Raw genomic sequence first — 26160 nt, 5'->3', positions numbered from 1 at the left:
AAGAATGCATAAGCAAATGTCATACTTGTAAACAAAATGACTTCCATCAAAATCAGAGGGTAAGAACTTTCTCACTTACTGAAGATTGTGGAAAATAACTTTAGCAAGAGTCAGGATTTTAGGGATGGAGTGCATAGTGAATCAACAATTCTCTTCAGGTAGGAATGGATTAGGACAAGTTTGACTGGAAGCAAGGAGGGAGAAGAAAAGCACTCTCTCATTCTATCTGTCGGCTAAGATCTTACATGAGCTCTTTTTCCCCCCGACTACCAGGCAGACAAATGGCACAAGGATGGCTTCCAAGCAGAGGTTTGTATTAGCGAACCTCTGGGGAAAAGATTTGACTCTTCATCAGTTGATCAAAATAGAACCTCACATCAGTCTTGGTTTAGACAACACCCAACTGCACACTTTTAATTCCTCTGTCTTTCTGTCTCTCATCAAAAGAAGATGCCAGAACTGAGGTTAACACATTTAGTTCCATATCCAGCAACTGGATTACTGAATACTCAAAATCACTGAACAGGAATTATGCTAAGCCTCCCCCATGATGCAGAAATGTAGGTAAATGATAACAGGCTTTCAGTTTAAGGCTTATAGCTCAAGTCTTGATTCCCATTCACATAACTAGTAAGACAGAGACACAGACCATACCCACTTCAGAGGCATGATGGCGGCTTTGTATATAGTCTTTCACATCATTTGTCTCTTGCTTAGAAATAAGCTGTTTAGAAATAACCTATCATATCATAAGGTGACATTTGCTTTAAGTACTCTCAGGCCCACAAAAGCCTGAGCTATGTGATTCACACATCCTTTTCACAAACTCTGGGCTGAATGCTCCAAGATCTCACAGCACAGGATGCTCAATTCCCTCCCTCCATGGTGCTTCAGGTGAAGGGGCAGAGCAGCACTCAAGTAGCAACAAATCAAACCCGAGCCCTCCTTCTATTCAGCACAGAAAGTGAGTCGGAGTCCCTTTAGTGTACCAGCAAAGAATGAGTTATCTAAAGCTTTCAGATCTCACATCTAGTACATCTGCAACTGCTCCAAAAAGCTCAGCTAGAAAATACTGAAAGGATAACATTTATGTTGACAAAAAGGCCAAGCCAAACTTAATTAATGTCTTCCCAGGAGCAGAAAATTGTAGCTGCAGAGATATTCAGCTGCCTTTCCAACATATAACATATTGCTTTGCTCCACTACCTATATATACAAGAAAGATTTTGTGATCAGCTACAACTATTCAGAAAAAGGGAATGCTTTAAAACAGCACCAGTTCTGAAGCCATAAGTTTCCATACACAAACTCCTACAGAATAGTAAGAGATCAGGACAACCTTGAGGCAAAGGCAATGCATTGCTGAACAACTTCTTTTTACTTTCAGTAAATGCAGTTTCAATGCATTTAGGATTTTGAACAGTTCTTCGTGGAGTCAGGAGTCAACTCCTGTGGGAACTTTCTAGCTTGGAGTACTCTATGATTCTATATTCTGGGAACCTGAACAGGCAGACAGGTTTCTTTGCAATCATGTTATGTTCTGATCAGCATTCTAATCCTGCATGGAGTTACAACAGCATCACTGCTAACGCACAGTAGCATAGGGAAGTATAGTGAAAGCAGACACTGCAAGGGAACAGACCTCTCTCTTCCCAAGGAGAGAGTGAAGCAGAGAAGGAAAAAATATTTCCTAAAGTAGACAAAACACTTGTCCATTTTCAATGGAGTTGCACGTATTCAAATAAAAGATAACATAGGTAAGAGAATGAAAGTATTGGCTATAAATTCAGCTAGAACTGTTCTATTTTTATTAAATACACATTTAATCTTAAAACCTGAAAGTTAATTAAATTTGTTTAACTCCTGAATAACCATGTCCTCTATCATCTGAGGGGCTTGATCTTTAATGTATTTCTTCATCATTTCACCTTTCTCTTTCTAATAAGGCAAAGTGCTTCTACTGGAACAATATTTAAGGCTTTATACATGAAGTTATTTCACAGGAACTGTGCATAAAACATCTTTTTCTGAGTCAGTGTCATAAGCAGATACATTTTGAATTCCCTCCTATCTTACTCTACACTAACTTTCATAGCCAGACAAGCTCTGAGTGAGTTACCCAAGACAAAAGGTAGTTTGGGTTGGCATTTATTTAGGCATCATTGTCATACTGCCAGTTTACACCTCAAAAAGGGCTCACTCTGCTTGACACGATTCCACTCCATGCAAGTATAAAAGCACAGTAACATAAAACACAGCATGTATTGTGATGAGATCTTGCTCAAAAGACGTAATTGTCGCTGATGTTTGTGAGAATAGGATTGGGCATTTGAAGTGGTTGGATAAGCTGCACGTTATCCTAAGTTATACATCAATGAGAAGAAACAGGAACTCAGTAACCCAAGTAATTACCACACCATTTGCATAAGCACACACATGCTTTAGTCTTCACCTGGAAATCATCTCATCATAGGCTAAAATTCATGTCTGACAACACTGTGGCTGCAGCAGCATCTGCTGAGGATGTATCTCTGCTCAGTGCCCGATGTCTCTGTGACTGCCAAGTGTCTTTCTCACAGCAGAGCAGGGATTTTGCTCTTAAACATTTAAATGTTAGTATCTGAGGACTCTTGCAAGTTCAGCACTAGGCTGACCTCTTTCCTAGGGTTTGTTTGGTTAAAAATGCCTTCAGGGTGATTGCTTATCTGCCTCCAAAGTATGATGTGGACAGCCCAAAGCAGGTGACTTCAGTGAGCTGCACAGTGAAAGCTTCAGTCTTCACTGCACTTCTTGAACTGCCTGAACCTGACCTCTGCAGCATCAGCAGACACCTCTGAAGCATTTTTCTGACTGAAGTGGGTCCGAAGACTGTGAAGACCCTTCACAATCAGAAGGGAGTAAGACTCTGGGAGTCAGTCACTGGTCTTAAGACTAAAGACACAGAAAAGAATGTCATCAAATACTTAAGCATAAATGTAGATGGAAAAGACATACAAGGAGTGTGGTTTTGTACCGCAAAATGATGTTTATATTTCAGTTCCTCATGCCCAGGGAGAAGACTCAGTGACTAACTCTATGCTAAAATGATCTCTTCTTGCTGATGCACACCACTGAGTGGCTGAAGAAGACCTCAGTAAATGACATCGCGATCATTTGTACCTTTAATCCAATCTAAAGTAGGAATTCAACATCTTTTGCCCTAAAAATAAAAATGCTGTTGTGTAATCATCCAATATGTTATTGACAGTTGCTTATTTTCAGTGGCTTAAGGAGACAGGAAGGAGAGGTACAGGTTGGCTTTTGATGTCTGCGGTTCCAACAGCAAAGAACTGGAGACTTCTTTGAGAATAATTTTAATCTAATCAATTTAGCCCAGCTGGTACAACACTACAGCAATAAAAAGATTTCATTGTACAAAGCAAAAAAAGAAATCGATTAATGAGAAAATGCACAAAGTAGAAAAGGACTGATCCTGAGTGGCAGGAGGTGACTCGCCATCTCTAATTTCTCCTTTTCACCTCATCTGCTTCTCTGTGGTCCTTTGCACCAGCGCTGCGCAGGTTTAAAGTTCTACTAAATAAACCACTGAATTTTATCCTGTATTAGTAAATGCAGAAGTGATGCTACAAAATGCAAAGGTAGAAATCACAACTGGATCTGATGTGAAAAGATCATCAGATCGTCACAGAGTGTCGTTTTGTAAACAAGTACACCCATAAGCTGCTGAAATCCTTCACACAGCATGAAAAGAAATCTCTGCGGTTCAGTTTAAAAGCTAATACTTTAAGATACTAAAGCTCCCTCAAAAGTAAACAGGACTAGCAAATACACTGCAAGTATTTAAAGCAGGAAGCATCTTTTTAGAAAAAGAAAGCAGGCAGAATACTCTCAAATATTGCATGAAGGGAGTCACAGAGGTTAAAGAGGTTTCATGACCCTTACTAAGGGTGATGAAAGGGTGACTGATCCTCCTTCCCTCCACTCAGCTCAAGAAAGGCCTTCAGGTCTTGCACTGCCATCACACTTCCATACCTGACCTCATTTTCAGCTGTGTGGTTGGTCAGCTCCCAAGTGCGTGTTCTTCCAGAAAGATGAAGGCAGGAGCTTCTTTCTGGCAGCCCATAGGTCCTGATCTGTGTCAACCACAGTCATCCTTATTAACAAGTGTATGTTTTAAATTAGACAAACCTGTACTATGTAAATTTGTATAGATATAATGTGATATGGTTCTGTTATCCTCCAGAAAAATATTCTAAATAAGAAATACACTGCCAACAGCTGAGAAGCAGTGGTAGCAGTGTTACCCAGCAACTCCTACCCTTCTTCAAATACTTACCTAACTTGGATTTCTGTTATGTGAAAGGCAGGGTACATGAGATAGTCCAAATCTAGGTACAGACAAATCCCAGCTAGAAGCCCTGTATAACTCAGGTGCCCCAGAATGACTGACATGCAACACAGCCACCCAGATCCATGAGTAAGATGTACAGAAGCTGAAGCTTAAACTCAGTGCATATGCCATGCTCCGGCCAAACACTCTTCAAGTGCCAATGTTCTGCACCTGGATACCTTCTGAAGGGCTGGTTTTGGCTAAGCACACTAGTTTAGACTCTGAATGAAATGTTACAAATAGCACTTCTGAACAACAGCTCCCTGACACTGACTGCAGTCAGGCAGACACGACCCCAGCCACCAGACAGAGCAATCTGCTTAAGTGGGGCTGTTTCATCTGCATGGCTTACACTGAGGACAGCCTGGTAACATGCTAAACCCTAGGCTGAAACCTTCCCGTTCCCCATGAGACAGCACTGCATGGCTCGCTGCTCAGCATCCTGCTTACTTCAGCAGCTCTGCAGAGCTCCCGGGGGTTCTGTCCTTATTAGCAAGCAGTGAGGCCGAGCAGGAGGACGTGAGCACAGTGACCAGGCTGTGCAGAGCAGAGCGGCTTCTCCTTCACATCATCTCCAGTCTGGTTCTGCGGGCTAACAACCACGCCGTGCTGGAGGACTTCTTCCAGCTCAGCATCACCCCAAAACAACCCCATATACGCTCTCCAAGGTGCTCTCTGCACAGCAGAGCTGATGGGGAAACGTTCCTCAAAAGCACATTCCTCATCCAATAAACAGCGCATCGCGCTGCACCCCAGCTCCCCGCAGACCTTGCACAGGGCGCAGGAACTCGGCCTTCACGAGACCCGCCTACAGGGCACGAGTAACGTCACCGACGCTACCGTTCGCCCGGCCCGACGCTCCGAGACGGGCGGCGGGGCCCCGAGGGCGGCGGGGGCACTGTGGGGAGGCTCCGCGCCTCCCGAGCGGAACCGGCGGGCGCCGGCGGGAGCGGGCCCGGCGGGGCAGGGCCGGGCGGCGCGGCCGCGGAGCTGCGTTCTCCCGGCCGCTCGCGCTCCTTCCTCAGCCGCGCCGCCTCCGCCCTCGCCGCGCCCGCCCGCCCCGCCGCCCGCTCGCCTCGCCTCGCGCTCTCCTCACCGGCCGAGGAGTGGATCTTGGAGGATTTCCGCCGCAGCGACATCCTCAGCGCCGCGTCGAGGCCGGCCCTGGTCGGCATGCTGGGGCCGGGGCGGCCGGCTCGGGGCTGCGGCGGCGGCGGCGGCGGCGGGCGGGCATGGGCCACCCCTCGCGCAGACGCCGCGCGGCGCCGGCACCGCCGCGGCCCGCTGCGGGGGCGGGCGAGGCGCTAAGCCCTGCCGGGCGCGGCTCCCGCCGGGGGTCAGCGCGGGCGGCCCGCCGCCTCCTTGCCTCGGGGCCGGGGCCGGCGGAGAGCGCTCCGCGAGCGGGGTGCCCGCCCCTTCCCGCCCGGCCCCGGGCGGCGGCGGAGGCCCCGGCCCTCCTCGGCGGGCAGCGCGGGCCCCGCAGCCCCGGGCGCCTACCGGGCTCCTCCGCCTGCGGCCGCGGGTCCGACCGCCTCCTCGGCGCTGCCTACGGAAATAACGGCGCTCCCCTGGTGCGGGGCTGTGCGGGGCTGTGCGGCCGTGCCCGCTTTGTAGGTCGTAAGGAGGCAGCGGGAGGCAGCCCCGTTCCCTACTGCCTTACATCGCAGCCAGCCATCTGCCTGCGGGCGGAGTGCTACTTCTCCGGCACTCAGCGCCTAGCAGCCGGACTCACCCAGAATGAGCGAGTAGGCCTGTTGTTTTCCTAAAGTTGTCTATCTGAAACGAGTATGACAGCTCTGGAACAGGCTGGATGTGGAGTCTACTTCTCTGTAGATACGCAAGACCTCTCTAGACGCTTTCCTGTGCAACATGCTGTAGGGAACCTGCATCAGCAGGGGGTCGAACTCAATTTGCAGAGGTCCCTTGCAACCCCTGCCATTCTGTGATTGCGTGACATCGCATTGTTGCATCCTAACAAGGCCCAGCTTGGATCTAAATCCCCAAGCAAACTCCTTTGTTGCAGTTACAAGGACATCCTTCATCACTGGCAGCCTCTTCACGAGACATGTCATTCCTTTTCAACTTAAAACATCTGGTAAATGAAAGGTAAAAAAAGAAATAAATGAAAGATTAATCAATATACCACTTAACTTGATCAGTGCATCACTCTTTTCTTTCTGTGCAGCATTTGCAATAAAGAGTTTGCCCGAGGTCAAACAAAGGGAAAGAAATTATAGAACAAAAATAGAATGATAGAACCATAGAATGGCTCAGGCTGGAAGGGACCTTAAAGATCACCAAGTTCCAGACCCCTGCCATGGACAGAGGCACCACTTACCAGACCAGGCTGCCCAGCACTCGCCCAGCATCTCCAGGGATGGGGCATCAACATCTTTGGGCAGCCTCTGCCAGTGCCCTGAGTGAAGAATTTTCTCCTAACATCTAACATGACTTCCCCCTCTTTCACTTTAAAGCCATTCCTCCCCACCCTAACACTAATAAACTCTATCTACCAAAAAGTGTATCTCAATTTTTATACTGATCTCAATCAAGCACAGCCAGCAATGGTTGCCACACCTGAACGGATTGCCTTCTCTGCTAGGGTTGCCTACCCTACGAGTAGCTTCTGGTAGGCTGTTTGAAGAGAGGCAGAAGCTCATCAGAGGTGAGGAGACGAGGTTTTGGAAAGATCAGCTGCATAAGAAACAATGTCCAGTACTGTGAAAGTCTGTGAAAAAAAAAAGGCCTTAAAACATTATCCAAACCACTCTACCGTATGGAGATGGCAAGAGTACAAGATGGGAAATTTTGGTACTGTTTCAAAGATCATAAATAAAGCCAAGCTTCCAAACCTCACTGTGCTTCAGCATCCTCACATAGAACAATAGAAACTGATAGTTTCCAGCTAGGACCTCACAGGAAGCTGCAAATATAAATGTAGTTTACAAATGATGTTGGGCTTCATAGCTGCAGAGAAGCATGGAATTGCAGTGCTTTATGGTAACTGCACTGGATGGACTCCTCTGGAGATAATTGCTTTGAGCTAAGGCTGTTGTAGAACTTCTGCCCAGAGAAAACCTTTTGCTCTCGTGAATTTTATTGCTCTGGGGACAGACTGCTTTTGAGAATGAAATCATATGGTAGAAGCAATGCTGAATGCTGGCTTTCCTGCATGACTGTACCACTTTCAGCATGTGGCATGGAGGTTTCATTCAAGAATATGGCTTTCTCTTAGCTCAATATCTTACACTATTGACTTCCCACAGGTTATTTTTTGTTATGGTCGGTATTTCTGCACCAGGATGAATTGTCTGTTGCCTAACCAGATGGTGTTAGCTAACAGACAAAAGTGAAGGTCACTTTGGGTTCAAGCTGTTGGGTTAAAGTCAAAGAGAGTGCGAAAAAAAATGACCAACAAAGAATGGCAGCTCCTGGTTTTGTGTTTACTTTTTCTTCAGAAATTAACTGTCAGGTAAGTTATGTTTGCAGTACACTAAAAATACTGCCAACTGTAAGCTATCAGCACTGCAAGGTATTCTCTGATAGCTAAGTAGCAGCTAAGGTGCATTCTTCCTTTTCATGTGCAGTGCTTGCTTTCACCCGTGTCCTTTTCAGTGTTCTCACTGCCCCAGCTAACATGCAAAATCGACTCCTCATATTCCTTCCTCAAAGAGCTTTAATATCTCATCCCACACACAACAAGCCTGAGTCGTATCCCTGTGGAATGCAGATCCCTAAGCATTAGGTACCAGGAATTGAATGGCACAGAAGGAAAAAATATTTGTCTCTGCATTGCCTGTGAGTATTGGAGGATCTGTCTACAGCATCTCTCTCTGCAGCTGCTTGGTGTAACTATGCATTGCAGTCACTGGGGAGTAAAAGGGAGAAAGTATACTGTGCAGGTGTCTTGTGAGAAAGCAAGGTGTGCCAGATTCTCTCGGTAACTGAGACTGAAACTGAGTCCTCTTTAGAGGGCCAAGGGGTAGGGCCCGCAGGAATGGTAATTTGCAGTCCTGAGGTGAACTTGAGGTGGTTTTGCTTCCACAAGCTCATAACCATTAGTAGCAAGTACCAGGTTAGCCCTGAGTTGTGAGAAGAGACATACGTTCTGTACAGACCTCACTGTTGTCCTTTTGTTCTGCAATGCCTGGCTTTGCCATGCCGCTGATGCGCACTATATTGTATACTGTGGGACCATGAGTCACGACAGTGTGATTCCCTGAGGTCTGTCATAATGGCTCCACGGTTTGAATGATGTGATGAAAACGAGAAAGGAGCTGATGATCTTCAAATTACAGTGTGCTTACTCTTCTAGTATTTATAGCAATGTACTTTCAAAGATCTCAGTTTGCATAATTATTTCAATGTAATAAATAAAGCAAAGGCAGGAAGAATGGTTTTGTGGTTAATGTGCCAGACTGGAAGACAGGATATCTTGGTTCTATTTCTAACAGTGCCAGATACTGTCTGGGACCTTGGAGAGACTGCTAAGCCCTAGTGTCCAAAAGATGTATCCTTTGCTCCAATTACTAACAGAGAAACAAACTACAGAGTTTTGTTAAGAAAGAAAAAGAAAAAAAAAGGAAAAAAATAAAAAGAAAAAAAATGGGAACATGCCTCACATAGAATTTCTTAGTATGTAACAGAAAACTTAACTGTCTCATCAAGAAATTGTTAGGTGAGAGTTTAGTATAGAAAATAAAGAAAAAAAGAAAGAAGAGAATGCTATTACAAAAAATGTAACAGTTCATTTTTTATCTAGACGCACTCTTCCTATCTGTTCCTCTCTTGGTGTTGTGCTCACCCGTCAGCCATCCCTCTGAGATCTGAGGCTGACAGTGTTAATCTCCCTGGAACAGCAGATGTCATTGGTGTCTTCTCAACAAGTGCTTTGTTGAGAAAAGTGTGATGTGGTGAAGTTTCTTCTTGCTCCTTTTCTTCCTTCTGTTTCAGTTGAGGCTGACCCTGCAGCTATTTTTATGTTTTCTAACAGACTTCTACATCTTGTTCTTTCTTCATTTGTCTACAGTTCTGCATTACATCCTATTTTCTTATATGCAATGCTATTTATGCATGTTACGTACTTGTTCTTTCTTCTTTTTGTTATCCTTAAACCCAGTTTTACCCAGGTTCCAAGTTTGCACTTTGCTAACTGATTTCTGAAGAGCTGTTCATAGACCTCAGTTCTGCATTGCCAATGTTCTAACCCTCTCCCCCCCCCCCCCTTTTTTTTTTTTTTTGGGGGGGGGGGGGGGGGGGGGGGGAGGGAGTTCCTATGCCTCCTATGAGGCCTTACAAGCTCAGTACAGAGCTTGTGGTTTTTACCAGTGATATTATTGTTCATTTACAGAACTAGAGTAATTTCACGAAAATTCTGCCTGTTTAATTCTTCTGGATTTAAAAATAAAAACATACTGCCTTGATCTGAAACCAAATCTTTGTGCAGGGTTACATAATAAAATAATAAATAAAAATATAAAATAATAAAATAAATAACATTTATATACTTATATGTATGTTATATATATATAATAAAATAAAAAATAAAAAGATAGCTATGTTAAGCAAAAAATAACACTGGAGAAATGAAAGGCTCAAGGAATGCAAGTTTAAGATAAATTTCAGAATGTGGATAGTAGATGTATTTTTATTATGTTTATTCTCCTCTTTGTTCCACAGCTAGGTTGAAAGCTAACTTGAATTCAACATTTTCCTGAAATGTGATCAATGAGACTGGTGCCAGGAGAACCCAAGACCTGCAGGTAAGAGTGCCATACTGATTTGGTGGCAGCCACTTCGTAGTATGGTAAAAAAAAAATGCGGAGAAGCAAAAGTTGGCCTTGATCAGACGTGATCAGAATGACCAAAACATGTATGAGAAACGACACACTTGTTAAGATGAAGACACATGCTGCAGCAAATGTGCAAATATTCGAAAATACATTTTGAACTAGCTATTGTAGACAGCGCAATCATTTGATAGGAAATAGTTTGGCATAGAGTATATCTGTATGATTTATGTAAATATTTGCATTCAAGGGGGAAAAAGTGATTTACTGCATGTATTAAGTAAAAAGTAGTTTTAAAACCTTGGAAACGTGATTTAAAGCCGGGACACTGCGTTCCCCCATGGCTCCCTGTGCTGGGCGCTGCTCTCCAGCACCACGGACAGCTCCAACACAATGGACAGCTTCAGCACCGTGGAGAACTCCAGCACCATGGACAGCTCCAGCAGCACGGTCCGCTCCCGGCTCGCGGTCTGGGCCAGCGCAAGAGAGAAAGGTTTTGGTCCCAGCCCTCTGCTTTTCTTCCTCCCCTCCGGAAAACAACGTTTATTGTCGGGCGCCCTCTTCTGCTGGACGGCACGGCCTCAGATGCGCAGAGAGATTCTGCAGCCAGGTTTTTACTTAGCATGCTTCAGTCAGTGTATTTGCTGGGGTTTTATGTCTCTCTAATTGCACTAGCCTCAAGGATGTAAATCTCGTGACTTCCATACACAGAGGCAGGAAAGGAACCATAACTTAATGTTAAAGGTCAGAACAAAGTATGGACATAAGGGAATGTTGTGAACCAAGTGACTGGGAACAGATGGGAGGCCAGAAACATTGTCTAAGGTGGAGAGGAGAGAAAAAGAGAGCAGACGAGAGAAATAGGGACTACATTTTAGAAAACTCTTGCTGAAATAACCCTAAACTTATTACTTCTATCTTGTACTGAACATAAACTTTTAAGAAAAACAAGCTAAGCAAATGGAATTTAAGTAGTCCAAAAAGCAGAGGTCTCAGCTGTTATGATCGTGGGGACAGTGCCCTACTATAGTGTCTGTACAGTGAAGAAGAGCAGTGGAAGGACCCAAATCCAGATATTCAGTAATTCTAGTTTTATTGTTACGTTGCTATGTTTGTATATTTTTTTTTCCTTATGCTTACAGGTGTTTTTCCTGCAGAATTCAATTAATGCACATATATCATAGGAACACAGAATGGGTTGGAAGAGAACTTGAAGCCCCTTCAATTCCAATCCTTCTGCCGTGGGCAGTGACACCTCCCATGAGATCAGGTTGGCCAAAGCCCCAAACTACTGAGCCTTGAACACCTCCAATGTTGTGCACATATGGGCACACATACATGTTTGTGTATATATATACAGACAGGAAAATCCTACAGTATTAGGCAAGTTGTAGTGTGCTTCTTTATTCTTATCATATGCATACAAAGTTAACTGCTACATATAAGAACATTAATGATATGCTCTGTTCATACATATACTGGCTTTTCTATTCTTTCAGAAGAGGAATAACTTATTTATACGTACACTTTTAACACAACAAATGGAATAAACTGCATGCAAAATGTTGAGCTCAAAGAAGCTCAAAGCTATGAGAACTATGAAAATAGCTTGCAGGCTGCGTAAGGTATGTGCAAATGTTCAGCACGCTAAAACTAATGCTGCATAAGGAAATACATTTTAATAGAACTGTCCTAGATGAAGACTTAATACTAAAGATGAGACAGAAAGGTCCAGCATAATATACAAGAGCTTTTCTTAGAAATAAGACTAAGTGATACACCTGACACACTTATCTCAGGATGAAAATCCCAACTGTGTATTACGAATGCCTGAAGTCAGGTTTTTTTTAAAAGACTGCTTAAAATAACAAATGATCCCATAATTTTGCTGTTCAACCCACAGAAGAAACTCAAAGCTGTGTTTGTATTGCTTTGTTAGGTGTACGTTTGTTTTGCACCTCAGGCAATTTATATTACACAGAAGATAAATTTAGTGGTGGTACAAACACCTGCTGGAATAAGCGTGAATGCGAATCGGCAGCTTGCACTGAGCCGTGTGTTGGTGAACCTGTGCTGGGTCTTATTTCAACTGGTCAAATTCCAGTGGAAGCCCAGCTGAAGGAAGAAAATGGGAGAAATTTTGCTTTGAGGCAGTGTGTGCCCCCAAATAATGGGCTCAACTCATTCCCACTGCACACTGGAGCAGCCAATGGAAATCTCCAGGACGTTTGCACTACTCATCTTTAGTGGTTCCTGCACACCAGGCCAAAGCCAGATTAGCTGCACAGCATCCAAGGAGAGCAAAGGACACATTTCATTTTAAAGACATATATTTGAGTGCTGCACTGTTAAAGTGCTCATTTCTTTTGTTGTGTATGCTGTTCTGATCAAAGCTACATATGCACAGCTGCATAGCTATAACCACATTATGTGACTGTATGACATAACACAGAGCTTCCTGCCATTTGCTCCCTTTCTCCCTTATTATCCTGTATTTGGCTTTCAGCCCCAAAACTCATGCTGCAGTGGTGTATGATCAGGAGAGTCAGGTCTGAAAGCCTCTTCAGGAATGGGTAAATCCTACAGATTCAATCAACTTAATGTCAGTGTCTTTTCTTAGTGATCTGTATTGAAAGAAATAATCCTCACATTTTGCTGACATGTGCCAGGATACTGAAGAAACTGGCAAGAATAATCTTTATCGGTTGTGGAATGATAATCTAGAAATATCCTGGATGCTACTTTGCAGAAGCAGTCTGCTTCTAAGATGATAGAATTAAAAAAGATGGAAAGAGTCTGAGGAACAGGAAGAAATGACAACACTTCTGCATAGTTTGCAGTTACTTTGCAACACAGGAATCCATTTCTAGTTTATATATTATTAAAGGAGAAACTATTACAGAGGCCTACGTGGCCATAACAGCAGCTAGGAAGTCACAGATAATATCATACATGTAAGAAATGAAAACAAAAAAAAAACCCTATTAATTTAGCCTTGTAGTTCTCTATACCTTTTTCAGGGTCCAATCCAGTTCTCTGGGTCATTTTCAGCATCAAGACTCTCGAGACATGTTCTAGATTATTTCAATTGAATTTTTTTTGTTATTAGAACTTCTGCCCATGTTTTCCAACTTACTTCCATATAAATAAAATTAGTTTTCTTAATGTCACCAATAAAAGCTGCTTAACTTCTTACTCCTTCCAGTGGTAAAGCTAGCCCAGTGCCAATAGCTGTGTACATGAAGCAGATTTCCAATAAGAAATGTCTGTTAGATATAATCCAAAGATGGCTTAGAAGACATTTCCTATAGCATCCGAATAAAAAGCCATTCATTTTTAACATTTCTTTATTTTTAGCTTTTTTTTTGTGCCATAAAATTGTATTTATGTAAGCCAGATCTTATTAAATATCTGAATAGAAGACAGTTGGCTGCTGAATTAATGCTCATTTAAAAAAAAAAAAAAAAAAGATAAGAAAGATGAAGAAAATCATCTAAGGTAAGGGAGATGAGAAGAAAAATTTCTAAGTACAAAGCATATCCTTCTCTCACAAACATACTGAAGAAACATCATGAGCAATAAGAATCATGAATTAATTCACAAAGAATTAAATTCTTCTCTTAAAGATAGGAATTGAAATGCATGCAGTAAAAAAGACTTATAGCTCTTTGGCAAAATGTAAGGAAAGATTTGACAGGAGCTCCACAAGTGAACTTGACCCAGTCGGTGCTCTGAGAGGCCCCATTTGTACAGCAATAACATCAGCATGGGAGGCACTAGAAAGCCACACCACCTTGGCATAGACAACATTCCTCCTCGTTTCCTAGCTTGCTTCTACTTAACTTCCAACTGTAGTTGCATTTGAGCACCCTGTTCCCTTGACTGTAGTTAACTACGAGGCTTTGAGTCTTTTATATCCTGTAAATGTCAAGTCACTGCTCATCTTATGTAGCCTTATATAAGATCTTCCCTGCATGCTAACCTTTGCAGTAAGATGTCTCAGCAGGATGCAAAAATGTCCAGCCACTCATTTCATACAATTGGACACAACCTCCCTTTAATTGCTACAACAGACACAAATTGTAGAGGCTTGCTGTGCTGTTAGAGTACAACCTGATAAACTAATGCTCTCAGGGCATTTAAAAAGGGGATACTTGTAACTTCCAACATTAAGGCACCTTGAGTACCACCCAACAACGCCTTTCCACAGGATTCAGTTGGCCTTGCATCTGGTGCTGTAACAGATGCACAGAAACTAACACCCAAAAATGCCACAGAGGACACTGCTCCTCAGGGAAGTCTTTTAGCTCTACCATCACCCCTGCATGAACAGGGTGAAGGCCAGGCCACCTGGCATACCTCAGCCGAATGGGAAAGGACTTGGGGGTTCTGGTGGACAAAAAGCTTTACATGAGCCATCAGGGTGCACTTGAGGCTAACTGTATCCTGGGCCACATCAAAAGAGCGGTGGCCAGCAGGGAGAGGGAGGGAATTGTTCCCCTCTGCTCTGCCCTTGTGAGGCCCCATCTGGAGAACTGCACCCAGGCCTGGGGCCCAAAATACAACAAGATTCTGGAGCTGTTGGACTGAGTCCAGAGGAGTGCCATAAAGATGATCTTTGGGCTAGAGCACTTCTGCTAAGAAAAGCTGAGGGAACTGGGGTTCTTCAGTCTGGAGGAGAGAAGCTCCAGGGAGACCTCAGTGCAGTCTTCCAGTGCTTGTTACAAACAGCAGAGACTGACCTTTTACACAGACAGAAACAGGTGAAGTGGGAATGGCTTTAAACTAAAAGAGATTTAGATTACATGTTAGGAGGAAACTTTTCACTCAGTGCGGTGAGGCACTGGCACAGACGGCCCAGAAAAGCTCAAGGCCAGGTTTCCTCCCTTTGAAAAGGGAAAAAAATATGCCTAATGAGTGCTGCTACAAGAATCTGAGAATTGCATTGGATAATTCTCTTAACTGGGAAGTGGAAATTCAAGTAAATTAAATGAAAACATCCATGGGAAATGGTCAAATATGCTGAATTCTAAGAGAAGGAAAGAAAGTTGTGGATCATTCAACAATTCGCATCTTAGTGGGATGGAAGACCGTGACAACTAACAGGAAAAAGAGAATAAAAGTCTGTGGCATTACAGAATTTGAACATTCAGCTTTCATATTCCCCTATGGGGGAAAGGACTAAATAAAACTCACAGCAGTCGTCAGCTCTAGAGTTACTATTCAGCACTCAGGAAAGTAACTGTGAAGTCTTCTTGTGTACTTCCTTAACATATCAGCTCAGTGTTCAGCAGCAATCAAAACCATAACGGGAATATCAGGAATTATTCAGATCACAGAGGGTACAAAATGATTTATTGTTCTATCTCCTTATAATGCCTACTGCATGCACATCTTAAATATTACATGAGTACCTGTCCTCCCATTAAAAAAGAGCAACAAGGATGATTACAAATAAAGAACAGTTTCCAGGTAGAAAGTGATTTGTTAAGACTGTTGTGTTAAAAATAAAAAGTGGCAGAATTAGCAAAATGAATGGGGAAGTGTTATTTTGGTGATGTGGCATTTTACAGTACAAAATCTACAGATCCTAAACAGTAAAAAATTGAGTATAAAACAACAAAAGAAACTTTTTACCTCTAAGCAAATCTCTGTGGAGATCAAGAACACAGATGAGTTTGAAAGCCACTAGGAAATGCATGGGGAATAAATTAACCAAGCTCTTAAACACACAGACGACTTGGATCAAGAAACTCCCAAACCATGGACAAGGTACAACAAGGTACCTGAAGGTAGATGTGGAGAACTGAAGGAATATCTCAGCAACAGAAGCCAATACCTAACTGAATAACTGAGCCTTTAATTGGTCCCATCAATACAATTTGCCAGGAAAACTGAGGAACAAATGACATGCCCTTCCAATTAGGTCAAACAAGAACAACTCATGTGCAACAGGACAGGAATATAACATGGGAGATTTCATCTTTCCTATCCAGCAGCCCATGATTTCCATGCAAAGCTCTAACTGTTTGGAATTCCCCAGCTCAGTAACTGCAGCTCAGACTTGAACTGTATCAGAAATTTTGCTCTTGCCATTAGACAACAAAACCCCAACCTAATCAAAGAAAGCACAAGGAATCTCTCTTTACCTTTAGTGCATTAGTGAGCAGGATTCCAACTTGATAAACACTCCATGAAACACATAAACGTGTGATCCAGTAAAGATCTAAGCAGAAATTGACTTTGAAAAAAAAAACAATCAGCAAAGCAACAGTGAGGCAAAGGCAGGTGCCTACAGCCGTAGCACTTGAGTGAGGCAGCTTTCAAATACAAAGGAAAACCACAGGAGACAAGGAAGTAGCAGAAGGCACCCACATATTTACTGTCCATATCAGGAGCTAACAAGAATAACAGAAAAACTTAAAAAAAATTTCTGGTAACAATGTTTAAATCTAACTTTTTAATATTGCTAAGGAGCTATCAGAGAGATGTTAGCAATGTTCATAATAATTAGCAGTCCAAATGACATCAGAAGAGATCATCACCATATCCTGAAACTCATTTAAACCTCTTTAAAAAATTCTTACAACTACTGTTAGGAATAAAAAAGAAGCATCCCAAATGTATGGAACTTTTGACACAAGGTTTTCATGAGCAAACCTGAAAAAAGATACCCAACAGCCTCACGCAGGATTGTATCATTTCCCCTCCAGGTTTGCCTAACCAAGTGTTTTAATTGAAACACATCCTGTCAAGGCAGTCCATAATCAGAAAAAGTGCAACTTTATTCACTAAGTATTCTTTCAACTACTCAACATACGCACGTACGTGTTTCATGACTCTGCCTTTCTCTGCAGATGGAGATGTACATTCCTCAGAGAAAGATGAGCTTTTCTAACATTCAGCACACTTCCAAAAGCCTCAAGAGTGCTTTGTCTCGATTTTTCTTTTAACCTACCACAGCAGCTAACACATACTGTGGAAACACAAGTACATATCTGGGGGAAATGAAAGGGAAAAAAACCTGAGAATCAACAGTAAGTCTTCTTACCGACGTACAGGATACAATTCAAAAGCAACCCACACAAGGCCTCAGTTATTTGTTTTGCAACTTTATTTCTTTATAAGTTACTGGTATAAAGTTTAATATCTAATAGTACAATAATTTGGGGACTTCAAAGGAAGCTTACTTGTCCTTTTTAGTGTCTTTTGCCATTTGCTCCTCAGATATGTTTCAAGAGGACTAGTAACATATGTACCTTAAAATTCTGTACAAAAACACTTCAAGCCTTTGTTTTTCTGAGTAGGATGCACAAAACATGCATATTGTTGACAATATAATGATTAAGGAATTATTTCCCTCTTTAAACTAAGGCAGTTAAAAAAACCAAACATGAATATTGAGTAATTTGGAAAAGTAAAAAGGCTTTCTCAATGCTCATTTACTCCTTGAGCAAACATGTTCATTAAGACACACTCTTGGAATTGTCATCAACGTGACGGCTGTCTGTACTGAAGAGACAGCGATTGTCAGAGACAGCTTTTAATTATGCACATTTTTATCACTAATCCATCCTTTTGAACATGAACTTGTCAGCATTAAGCATTGTGTAAAACCACATGCAAAAATTGCCATAAGAATTTTAAATAGAACCAAATTGGCAAGTTTTTGGAAAGGATATCTGAATGTTAAAAAAAATATATTGTATATTAAAATGAGCACTTCAAGTAACTTAAATACTTTTAGCAAACATATCCAGCAAGAGACTCTGTAAAAGAAATTGTTCTTAGAACAAAAAGCTAATGAATGGCTATTTAGACACTAATTTTTCAACACAGTGGTAGGTCTGTGTGAAACAATTTGTAATCTAAATAAAGTGAGTCCATTACGCTGTTAAAAAAAAACATACGAGAAGCAGGACCGATTAACTATTGCATTTCTCTATTTACAAAAGTGCTTAGCATAACAAAATTACCTAAAAAAATATAAACTTTACCGATATCATTTGGTTCTATGTGTACTCCTAGATCTGCACTTGGAGAAAAATAGTTATTTACATTGCTAGATTTAGACAAGTTTCCTATTATTTTAAAGAAACCTAACAAAATTCCCCACACAAATGGACCCCTATGCAAGTCAATTCATTTGCTCTGGCTCATCATAAACAGAGCAGAAGTAGATCTTTAAATGTTGAGTAGTACAAATGATTTTAGCCGTTGTCTGTGGCATCGGACCCCAATACGGGCTGCCGACAAATTGGGCAAGTGGAATTTTCAGAAAGCCAGCGATCTATACAATGAATATGAAACTCATGCATACAAGGTAACTGCCTTAGCTTATTTCCCGTTACATATTCGTTAATGCAAACACTGCATGTTTTACTTATTTCCTCCTCAGTGTGGATATCCCCATAATTCCGAGTAGAAAGATTGTCAATCTGCTCTTTGGTTAAACCTCTTAAACGCTCGTCTTCATCGTCTTCGTTCAGCAGGAAGAAGTGGGCAAGCCGAAGGATGGGCAGAGTTCCATTTTCCACCAGGCTGTTAGCGTCTTGAGACTGTCTGTTATCCTGGTTCTCATTACTGCGACCATAGTGTCGTGTATCATCACTCTGTCTGTTTCTTTCACTGTCGTCTTCTACTGCGTGCCCATTCCGAGGAGAAACCTCACTTGGATCACTGCTATTGTTTACTGAGCTTGAGTTATTCTGCTCTGCCTGTACATCTGGTAAGTGATGAGCACCTCTTTGCATTTCTGAGTTAGATTCAGTTTCCATTAAAGAACTCAGTTCTCCAAAACCTGTCATAATTTGTCTAAGGATTGACCGAAGAGCCACTGATGAAGGCTCGCCAAGCCCAGTTTCTGAAATCCGACGCAGAGGTATCCGTATGGTGCTAACGTAGGTTCGAATACCCGCACGTTCTGAGCGCGATATCGTCCTCCGAAATCCTCCAGTGTCACTTTCAAAAGTAACTGTGTTTTCTGCCATTCCTACTCTAGAACGAGTTCTGCTAGCAATACTGTCCCGATCTCTGTTTTCTCCAGGACGAATTCTTCTCACTTGAAGATCTAGTGTAATTGTTGGATGCCTTCTAACAGCGGCTACTGGCCTACCAGATTCCTCCTCTTCTGAAGTTAATCCCGCAGATGGGGCTGCAGAGGAAGGCTGAGGCGTTTGAGTGTTATTTCTTGCTTGCTCTTCAGCAGGCTGCTGAGGATGTTGTGCTGTTTGTCTTCTACCTCTACTAGCTTGCTGTGTACCTCTATTCTGCCTCTGCCCAAGTTCCCCAGAATAAGCAGTCTCACCTTGCCTCTGCAGTGGAGAGCGGCTTCGACTACTCAAAGTAGACCTCAACCGCAGAATTTCCAGTCTTTGGTTTGTATTCACCCGAACGTTAGCTCTAGATCTACTACGTCTTGTGACTCTTGTAGAAGTACCTCTTTCTGGCATTTCTCTTTGTTCACCAGCAGTTGTGGAACTATGACGTGTAGTATTTGTTTGGTGAAGGCCAGTCAATTCCCTCGTTCTACTCCTGAGCCTCCCTGAGATTGGAAGAGAGGCTGCTTCAGAGCTTTGCACTACAGAGCTTCTTAAAGACCTGGTTCTTGCAGTGCTTGCAGCCTGGCTGTTCGCTTCTCTTGTCATCCTGCTTCTTGTTCGTGTGGTTACTGGACTGACAGCTCTTTGATGTCTTCTTTCTAAATACATTCTGCTACGATCTATACCCACATATTCTTCACCAGTGGTTTCAAAATTGTTATGCTCGTGATTTATGTTGATTTCAAGACTAAATCGAAATTCCCCACTGTTTGGATTTGTCCGACTCACAGCTCTCCAGGTTTGGTTCCCACTCTGTCCACTGCGAGTGGCATTTCCTGTGCGACGAAACGTGTTCAGCCATTCAAGCAAAGAATCACCATTTGAGTTTTCTGCAAGAACATCAGAATCTGAGAGAAATAAAAATTGCAAGCATCCATACAATTGCATTCTTAGCACACTATGATGCGTTCCAAATCCTCTACGCTTGCTTAGCTCTGACTTCCTAAGAGTTAAGGTAGCAGGACAGCTACCTCTCCCTGATAACGTAATTTTGCTGAAAATATGCTCATGTAGAAACATCAACAAAACTGTTAAGCTTAAGCTGGAATTTTGATCTTACCAGCAGGTACAAATAAATTAATATATCTACACAGCCTCTTCTGAGAAAGCGCTCAGAGACAGCCCAAAAGTAGTTCAATTTGTCCAATATCCGTCTCTCACTTAAGCTATTGATTTCAGAGTAACTCTGTCAACTAATTTTGATAAAGTGAGAAAAGCTAAGACAGATGTTATCCTTTTAGAAAAGGAACTGGCCAAATGAGCCAATACTGGTGAGGAAGTGATGAGCATAAATAGTATCAACCTCACTGTTACAACAAACAGAAATAAGATAACAAAAACAAAACAGAAGAAAGGTTAACTGTTTACCAGTTGACCTCTTTTCTCCTCTAACTTCTCTAATGTATACTAAAACTTCTTAAGAATTAAAATAATTTTTTTTTGCGCTCCTAGACTCATTAGAAAAGGAAATCAGAAGAAGAGAAGAAACTAATTAGTGTCTCCCATTAAAATCTTTCATAAGAATTTTAAGTTAATTTTATATCATTAGGAAATTTCTTACTTGAGAACGTTTCAGAGGCAGAGTGAAAAAAAGACTTTTGATCAGCATTTCTCTTAAATATCTGTATGTACCATACATGCATATGAAGAAAGAATATTTACCTCCAGCAGTTCTACCTTCACCTTCTCTGTTTTCCAGATCAGACTGTGATGCCAGACGCTCCTTAGCCCCTTCCAAGCGTTGCTGCAACTCTTCTGCTGTTATTTCCCCTGAAATAGTTTACATATCGATCATGCTGTTATCAGCTCAACACAGCCATGCAGAAATAATATTTTCCATCTTGAAGAAAAAATCTTAAGAAAGGAGGTAAATTTAAATTTAAAAGCAAGGAGCATTAGGGTGAAATTGGAAGACAAGTAAGCAGATAACAAGAAGTAGTTACTAGGGAGGGGTCGATACTGAATGAGCATCAAGTGCATGCTTACTTTAAACAAGCAACCAGAAGCCCAAAGTACTGCCACAGATAGATACCATAGAATCATAGATTGGCTTGAGTTGGAAGGGACCCTGTAAGAAGCTGGAACAATTTCTGGCTCAAAGCTTGTTCAGCAGCACACATCCAGGGCATAATCTGCTGGACAAGCTTTTGGGGTTAATGGTTACCATAAGCACAGCAGCAAGAGAAACATATGCAACCAGGAGAAACCTTTTCAGCTGTTGCTTCTATTGGGCATTCAAGCTGACTTGTGGGGATCATCTCAGAGGAGAGGACCACCATGCAGTCAGTGTGCATACCTAGCAGCTCACTGTGAGACAATCGCGTGATCTACTGCCCACTACCCAACAGGAAGGGCATGTACAGTGGACGTGCTGTTTCAACTACTGTCTCCCCTCACTAACAAAGCAGAAGCACCCATGGCAACTGCCGTTGCCCCAGCGAACCAAACAGAAGTGCTCCTGACAATCAGCTGCTGCCCCTGGCAACCAAAAGGACACTACGGAAAACCAAAAGAGTTCCACGGAAGAACGGGTACCACCTTGGCAGAACTGCAGCACTGCAGCTCACCCAGACGTCGCTGACTGACTTGCAGCTTCCCTATGGGCCAACAAGACACCGCTGGATCCCTGGTGGTGACTATTCCTGCTTTGTTAACCATTTGCTAGGATTTCTCTCTTTACTACTGCTAACTTCCCCATCTCATCTGCATTCCTTGTAGCACACCTCATTACCAGCCTCCTCCTGAACATAGAACCACTGACCACAACTGTCTGGCTACAGCCATCCAAGCAATTCCTTATACACTAAACAGTCCACCCTTCAAATCCAATTTAGAGATAAGGATGTGGAGGAGGATCATATCAAAGACCTTGCAAAAGTCCAGGTAGGTGACATCAGTTGCCAGATTACTTTAGCATTAATTATCTGGGTTTGAATACCACCAGTATTCAGATAATTTTTTTTTTTTTCAAGCTTCAGCATCGATTTAAGTTAGCTTTTATTGACTATCATTAATTTTAAATAGAAATCCACATTTCTACTAAATGTGGAGCCTGACAACAGCAGCATTACCTCACAGTACAACTTTTCTGCTGAAGGTACCCACATCTTACCAGGAGTGCCAAGCAGGTTGTGGTCTCTCATCAATCTGTAGTCGTCTTCATTGAGTTCATTGATGAACTGGTAATAGGCTTCCTCCCTGCTGAGGCGCTCCAGCTGTCGCTGTCTCTCATCTTCACCATGACCATGCTCTCGTGAAGATGCCTGTTCATTGCCATTCCCTGCACGGTGCCGAGAGCGATCCATGATGCCAGGCTGCCTTATGCAAAATTGGAAGGTTAGACTGTACAATAATTATGGTAAGATTTTATCTAGTTTATGGTAAGAAGTTCCCACCATTTTCATTTAAATTAGTTTATTAATAAATAGGTAAAGGTGATTAAGATGAACCAAACTCTATGTTATTTGCCAAGTCAGTTCACCAGTGTTGTTCATTGTACAAGTGTTTTGCTTCTAACTTGTACAAAAATAGCTCGAAGTCCCTTTTTCCTCTTGGAAAAGACGTTGAAGTTGGTACACCAACTTTAAAATACAACAGCAATGAAAGGTTTATTTTTTGCTGTATAAGGACAGCATTGAAAATTAAAGGAATAACACGAATCACCTTTCCCCAGTGAAATAAAGCAGCAGCGTATAGTACTTCAGAAGCTAAATATCACTGAAAACATTGTTCTGTAATTACCCAGCGTAGACTTCAAAAAAAACAGTTACTGCTTTGGAGAACTCTTGAAATGTTTACTGATAGGCACATGACAGCATTATCTCAGTCCATACCACCACTCCCACAGTACAAAGCCTACAGATACGTTTTTGGTGGAAGTTATCCTTTTGACATTCTGACAAGTTTTACATTTTCCTTGCAATCTCTAGTCCAAGCTAACAAAAGAATGAATCTCCCTTTTCTTGGCCATACCTGTTTTTCAATACTCAGTTTTAAAGAAGAGAAAGCAGGGTGTCATCCTTTCAGTAGGGCTTCACATTTAACAAAAGCCATCTGTAATACTTGCTGTGGTAGACAACTGACAGAACAGATCACTTCTCTAATGAGATTACCACGAATCACCATGCAGCACTACTCTGTTTAATTGTGGAGAAGAAGTTATTGGATAAATACTTCTTTTTGAGGGGTCAATTCACCAACATGTCAATGCCTTCAAGTGTTAAATGGGGAAACACAGAACAGCATTCTCAGCACTCTCCCACTCGGTAATTAGTCTTCACAGAAAAGCTCACAAGCTGACAAGCAGACCAAATCAACACACAGTCAATAAAGAGTAGATCTTAATCACTGCTGCCAACAGATATGAAGAGTCAGGAAATGTATTTGCCAACAGCAGACGCTGGCATACATTTAATATACCTTGCTTATGTTCTCTGTGGGATCCATTCTGATGCATCCTCGGTCTCCTCATTTTCCACCCCATCTGCTACTTTTCCCCCTTCACCATAGGTGACTGCATTTCCAAACATGCCAATCAATCTTGTCATTCATCTGCCTCCTGCATCCAATGCCGCATTTGGATGTATGTAATACTTCTCTTCTAGATGTTTAACTCATTTAACTTAAACTGTATGAAATCTGAGTACCTCCCTCACAAGCCATTTTCTGTTCCCATAATGTTTGCATAGTCTGTTAATTTACTGTCACCTTCTGTGCTCAGCCTCACAATCTGCAGTTAAGTACTGACTTTTGTTTACCACAGTGGCTACGCCCAAATCAGGTCACTTCTCTTAACACATTTTAACACCAATTTCTCAGCCAGCTCTTCTTATCACTGCCCTGCCTTCCTCCAAACAAATGCAACTGCCCCCCCTCCACTCAAAACAAGGTCAATAGCACTATTGCTATCCTCACAGCAGCAGCACTTGACTGCTGTCATGAAAATGCTTAATCCATGCTGCAGTAAGTACTAAAGAAAATGCCTCCGCCCCCAGCTGACTTAATACTTGAGGTAAGCAGCACACAGAAGACAACAAATAAAGTTTATTTAGTTTCACGTAAGGCTGCTGTTGAGATGAAAACCTAACAGTAAATGTTAGTGCCCGCCCTATAACTATGCTATGTTAACTGATTTCCTGGCTATATCACCATACTGCTGCAGAGAAACTCACACACAGATTCTTGAGATGAGAAGCCTGCTGCATGTAGTCTCCTTCAACCTAAATTTAAACTGTTGTGTGAAAGAAGGATTCTTTGCTTTTCCTCCTGCATTCATGCAAAATCTGGAATTCTACCACACACAAAAATACTGTTTTGTTGACAATGGGACAGTAGGGCAATTACTCACCCTCCTTAAGTGACTCACTTAGAAACCATAAGAAGTGAGAAGCCTTTGGCTGTCCCATCTGTTTAACACAACTGCAAGGATGACAGCTACTAGCCATATTTGTTATCAAACACCACCAAAATGAAATACTTTGGCCCTTAAAATATTTCAAGGCGTTGAAAGCTGCAGGATTTTAACTACTAAGAAACAAAAATGTAAAATCCATTTACAGCTCTGGGTTACATTTCCGTTGCAAAGAAACAAGTGCCACAAGCCAGCAGCTTGTCCACATTTTCCAGCCCAAGACAAACTCCTTTCCTTCTTAGTTCACACCTATTCTGGCCCTTTCTCTAATATTTACGATCGTTTCTACCTAAGCTGCACACACCGTGCGCTTTTAAGCTCTGGCCCCCCTCCACGCCTCCCTGCCCCGCAGGCCACGAGGTATGCATTTTCCGATCGCCTACCACCTGACTACAAGACGACAACTGAGTTTAGATGAGGAAACCTCGCGGACAACGAGACTACTTAGGATTTCCGTCACATCTCAGCCTCCGGGCGAGATGATCTCACCGAACTTGAAAGAAAAAAAAAAAAAGAGGGAGAGAAACCACCAGACTCTGCGTGAGGAAGGGAGGGGGAAGCAGAGGCAGACAAAGGAAGCGCGGCACAGCGACGAGAGCCCCCGCGGCCTCCCCCGCTCCCACGGCAGCGCGGCCCCGCGCCGCTCTCTGCGGCCCGGGCGCTGCCGGAGGCGCGGAGCCGCGCACCCCCCCGGCCGGCCGGCCGGCCCCGTTCCGCAGCCCGCCGCCGGGCCGGGGCAGGCCGGGGGCAGCGATCGACACCTCTCTCGGCCAACCGCCCGCCCGGCCGCAGGCCCACCGCGACGCGGCGAGGTAGGCCGCGTCCGCGCCCCTTCCCCCCCCCCGGCTCTCCTCACGCTCCCTGGCCGGGCCCCGCACTAACCGCCACCGGCCGGATCGCCGCCTCCAGCGCCGCCCGCGCACCCGGCCGCCCCGCCCGCCGGGGAGCGGCATCACCCGCGGCGCGGAGCCGGGGAGGCGTCCGTGCCGCCGACCGCCGCGGTGCGGGCCGCCCGGAGAGGGGCCGGGAAGACCCGGGAGCCCGGCCCCGCCTGCCGCCCGCGGGACGGCCCGGCTCCCGGCCCCGCTCCGCTCTCCCCTTCCCTCCCGGCGGCGGGAGCGGAAAGACACCGACCCCTGAGCCGTGCGAGCGGGCGTCCCGGCCCCGATTGCGGTCCGGGCGGCCGCCGGGAGCCGCGAGCGCGAGTTCCGAGTGCGGCCCTCCGCCGAGCACCGCCCCCTCCCGCACATGCGCAGCCGCGGCGCGAGCGACCGTTGGGTCGCGCGCCGGACAAAGGCCGACGGCCGGGGCGCGCGCCTGGCGGCGGCCGCGCGCCGAGAAGTGCGGCGGCGCGCGGCCATTGTCGGCTCGGAGCCGTTACCGGTCTGCGGGGCGGCCGCGGCCGATCGGGGGCCAGGAGCTCGGGGAAAAAACGCCTCGCGTTCGCCCGGCTGTCCGCGGGCAGCCCGT

The 26160-nt window shown here is 43.7% G+C and overlaps 2 protein-coding genes across 8 annotated transcripts in view; both read right to left on the bottom strand.

Moving 5' to 3' along the window:
• Window positions 1-5988, bottom strand: part of ATP8A2 (ATPase phospholipid transporting 8A2) — a 322239-nt gene extending 316251 nt beyond the window's left edge. The window contains exon 1 of one of the 3 annotated variants that reach the window (XM_048933647.1): window positions 5888-5988. Coding sequence is in view for 1 of the 3 variants with exons in the window: in XM_048933645.1 (XP_048789602.1) it covers window positions 5487-5565 (79 nt within the window). In the remaining 2 variants the exon portion in view is untranslated. Of the gene's footprint in view, window positions 1-5158; window positions 5178-5486; window positions 5597-5887 lie in introns of those variants that run through there. The other 2 variants (XM_048933645.1, XM_048933650.1) reach the window with 2 other exon arrangements.
• An 11287-nt stretch (window positions 5989-17275) lies between these two features.
• RNF6 (ring finger protein 6) lies at window positions 17276-25929 on the bottom strand. Of its 5 annotated transcripts, none has more exons than XM_048933668.1 (4): window positions 25825-25929; window positions 22393-22594; window positions 20943-21050; window positions 17276-20128 (listed from the first exon to the last, which is right to left on the bottom strand). In XM_048933668.1, the coding sequence occupies exons 2-4, from the start codon at window positions 22583-22585 to the stop codon at window positions 18390-18392; spliced, it is 2040 nt and encodes a 679-aa protein (XP_048789625.1). In that variant the 5' UTR covers window positions 22586-22594; window positions 25825-25929; the 3' UTR covers window positions 17276-18389. The 5 variants fall into 5 exon arrangements, with proteins under 5 accessions (XP_048789625.1, XP_048789622.1, XP_048789623.1 ...); XM_048933665.1 differs by lacking the exon at window positions 25825-25929 and adding an exon at window positions 25573-25814; XM_048933666.1 differs by lacking the exon at window positions 25825-25929 and adding an exon at window positions 23700-25308 and having other exon boundaries at window positions 22393-22598.
• Between the last annotated feature and the right edge of the window lie 231 nt (window positions 25930-26160).

The sequence above is a fragment of the Lagopus muta genome, chromosome 1 (assembly GCF_023343835.1).
Source record: "Lagopus muta isolate bLagMut1 chromosome 1, bLagMut1 primary, whole genome shotgun sequence".
In the NCBI taxonomy this organism is placed as follows: domain Eukaryota; kingdom Metazoa; phylum Chordata; class Aves; order Galliformes; family Phasianidae; genus Lagopus; species Lagopus muta.
This window is presented reverse-complemented; position numbering and strand designations above follow the sequence as displayed.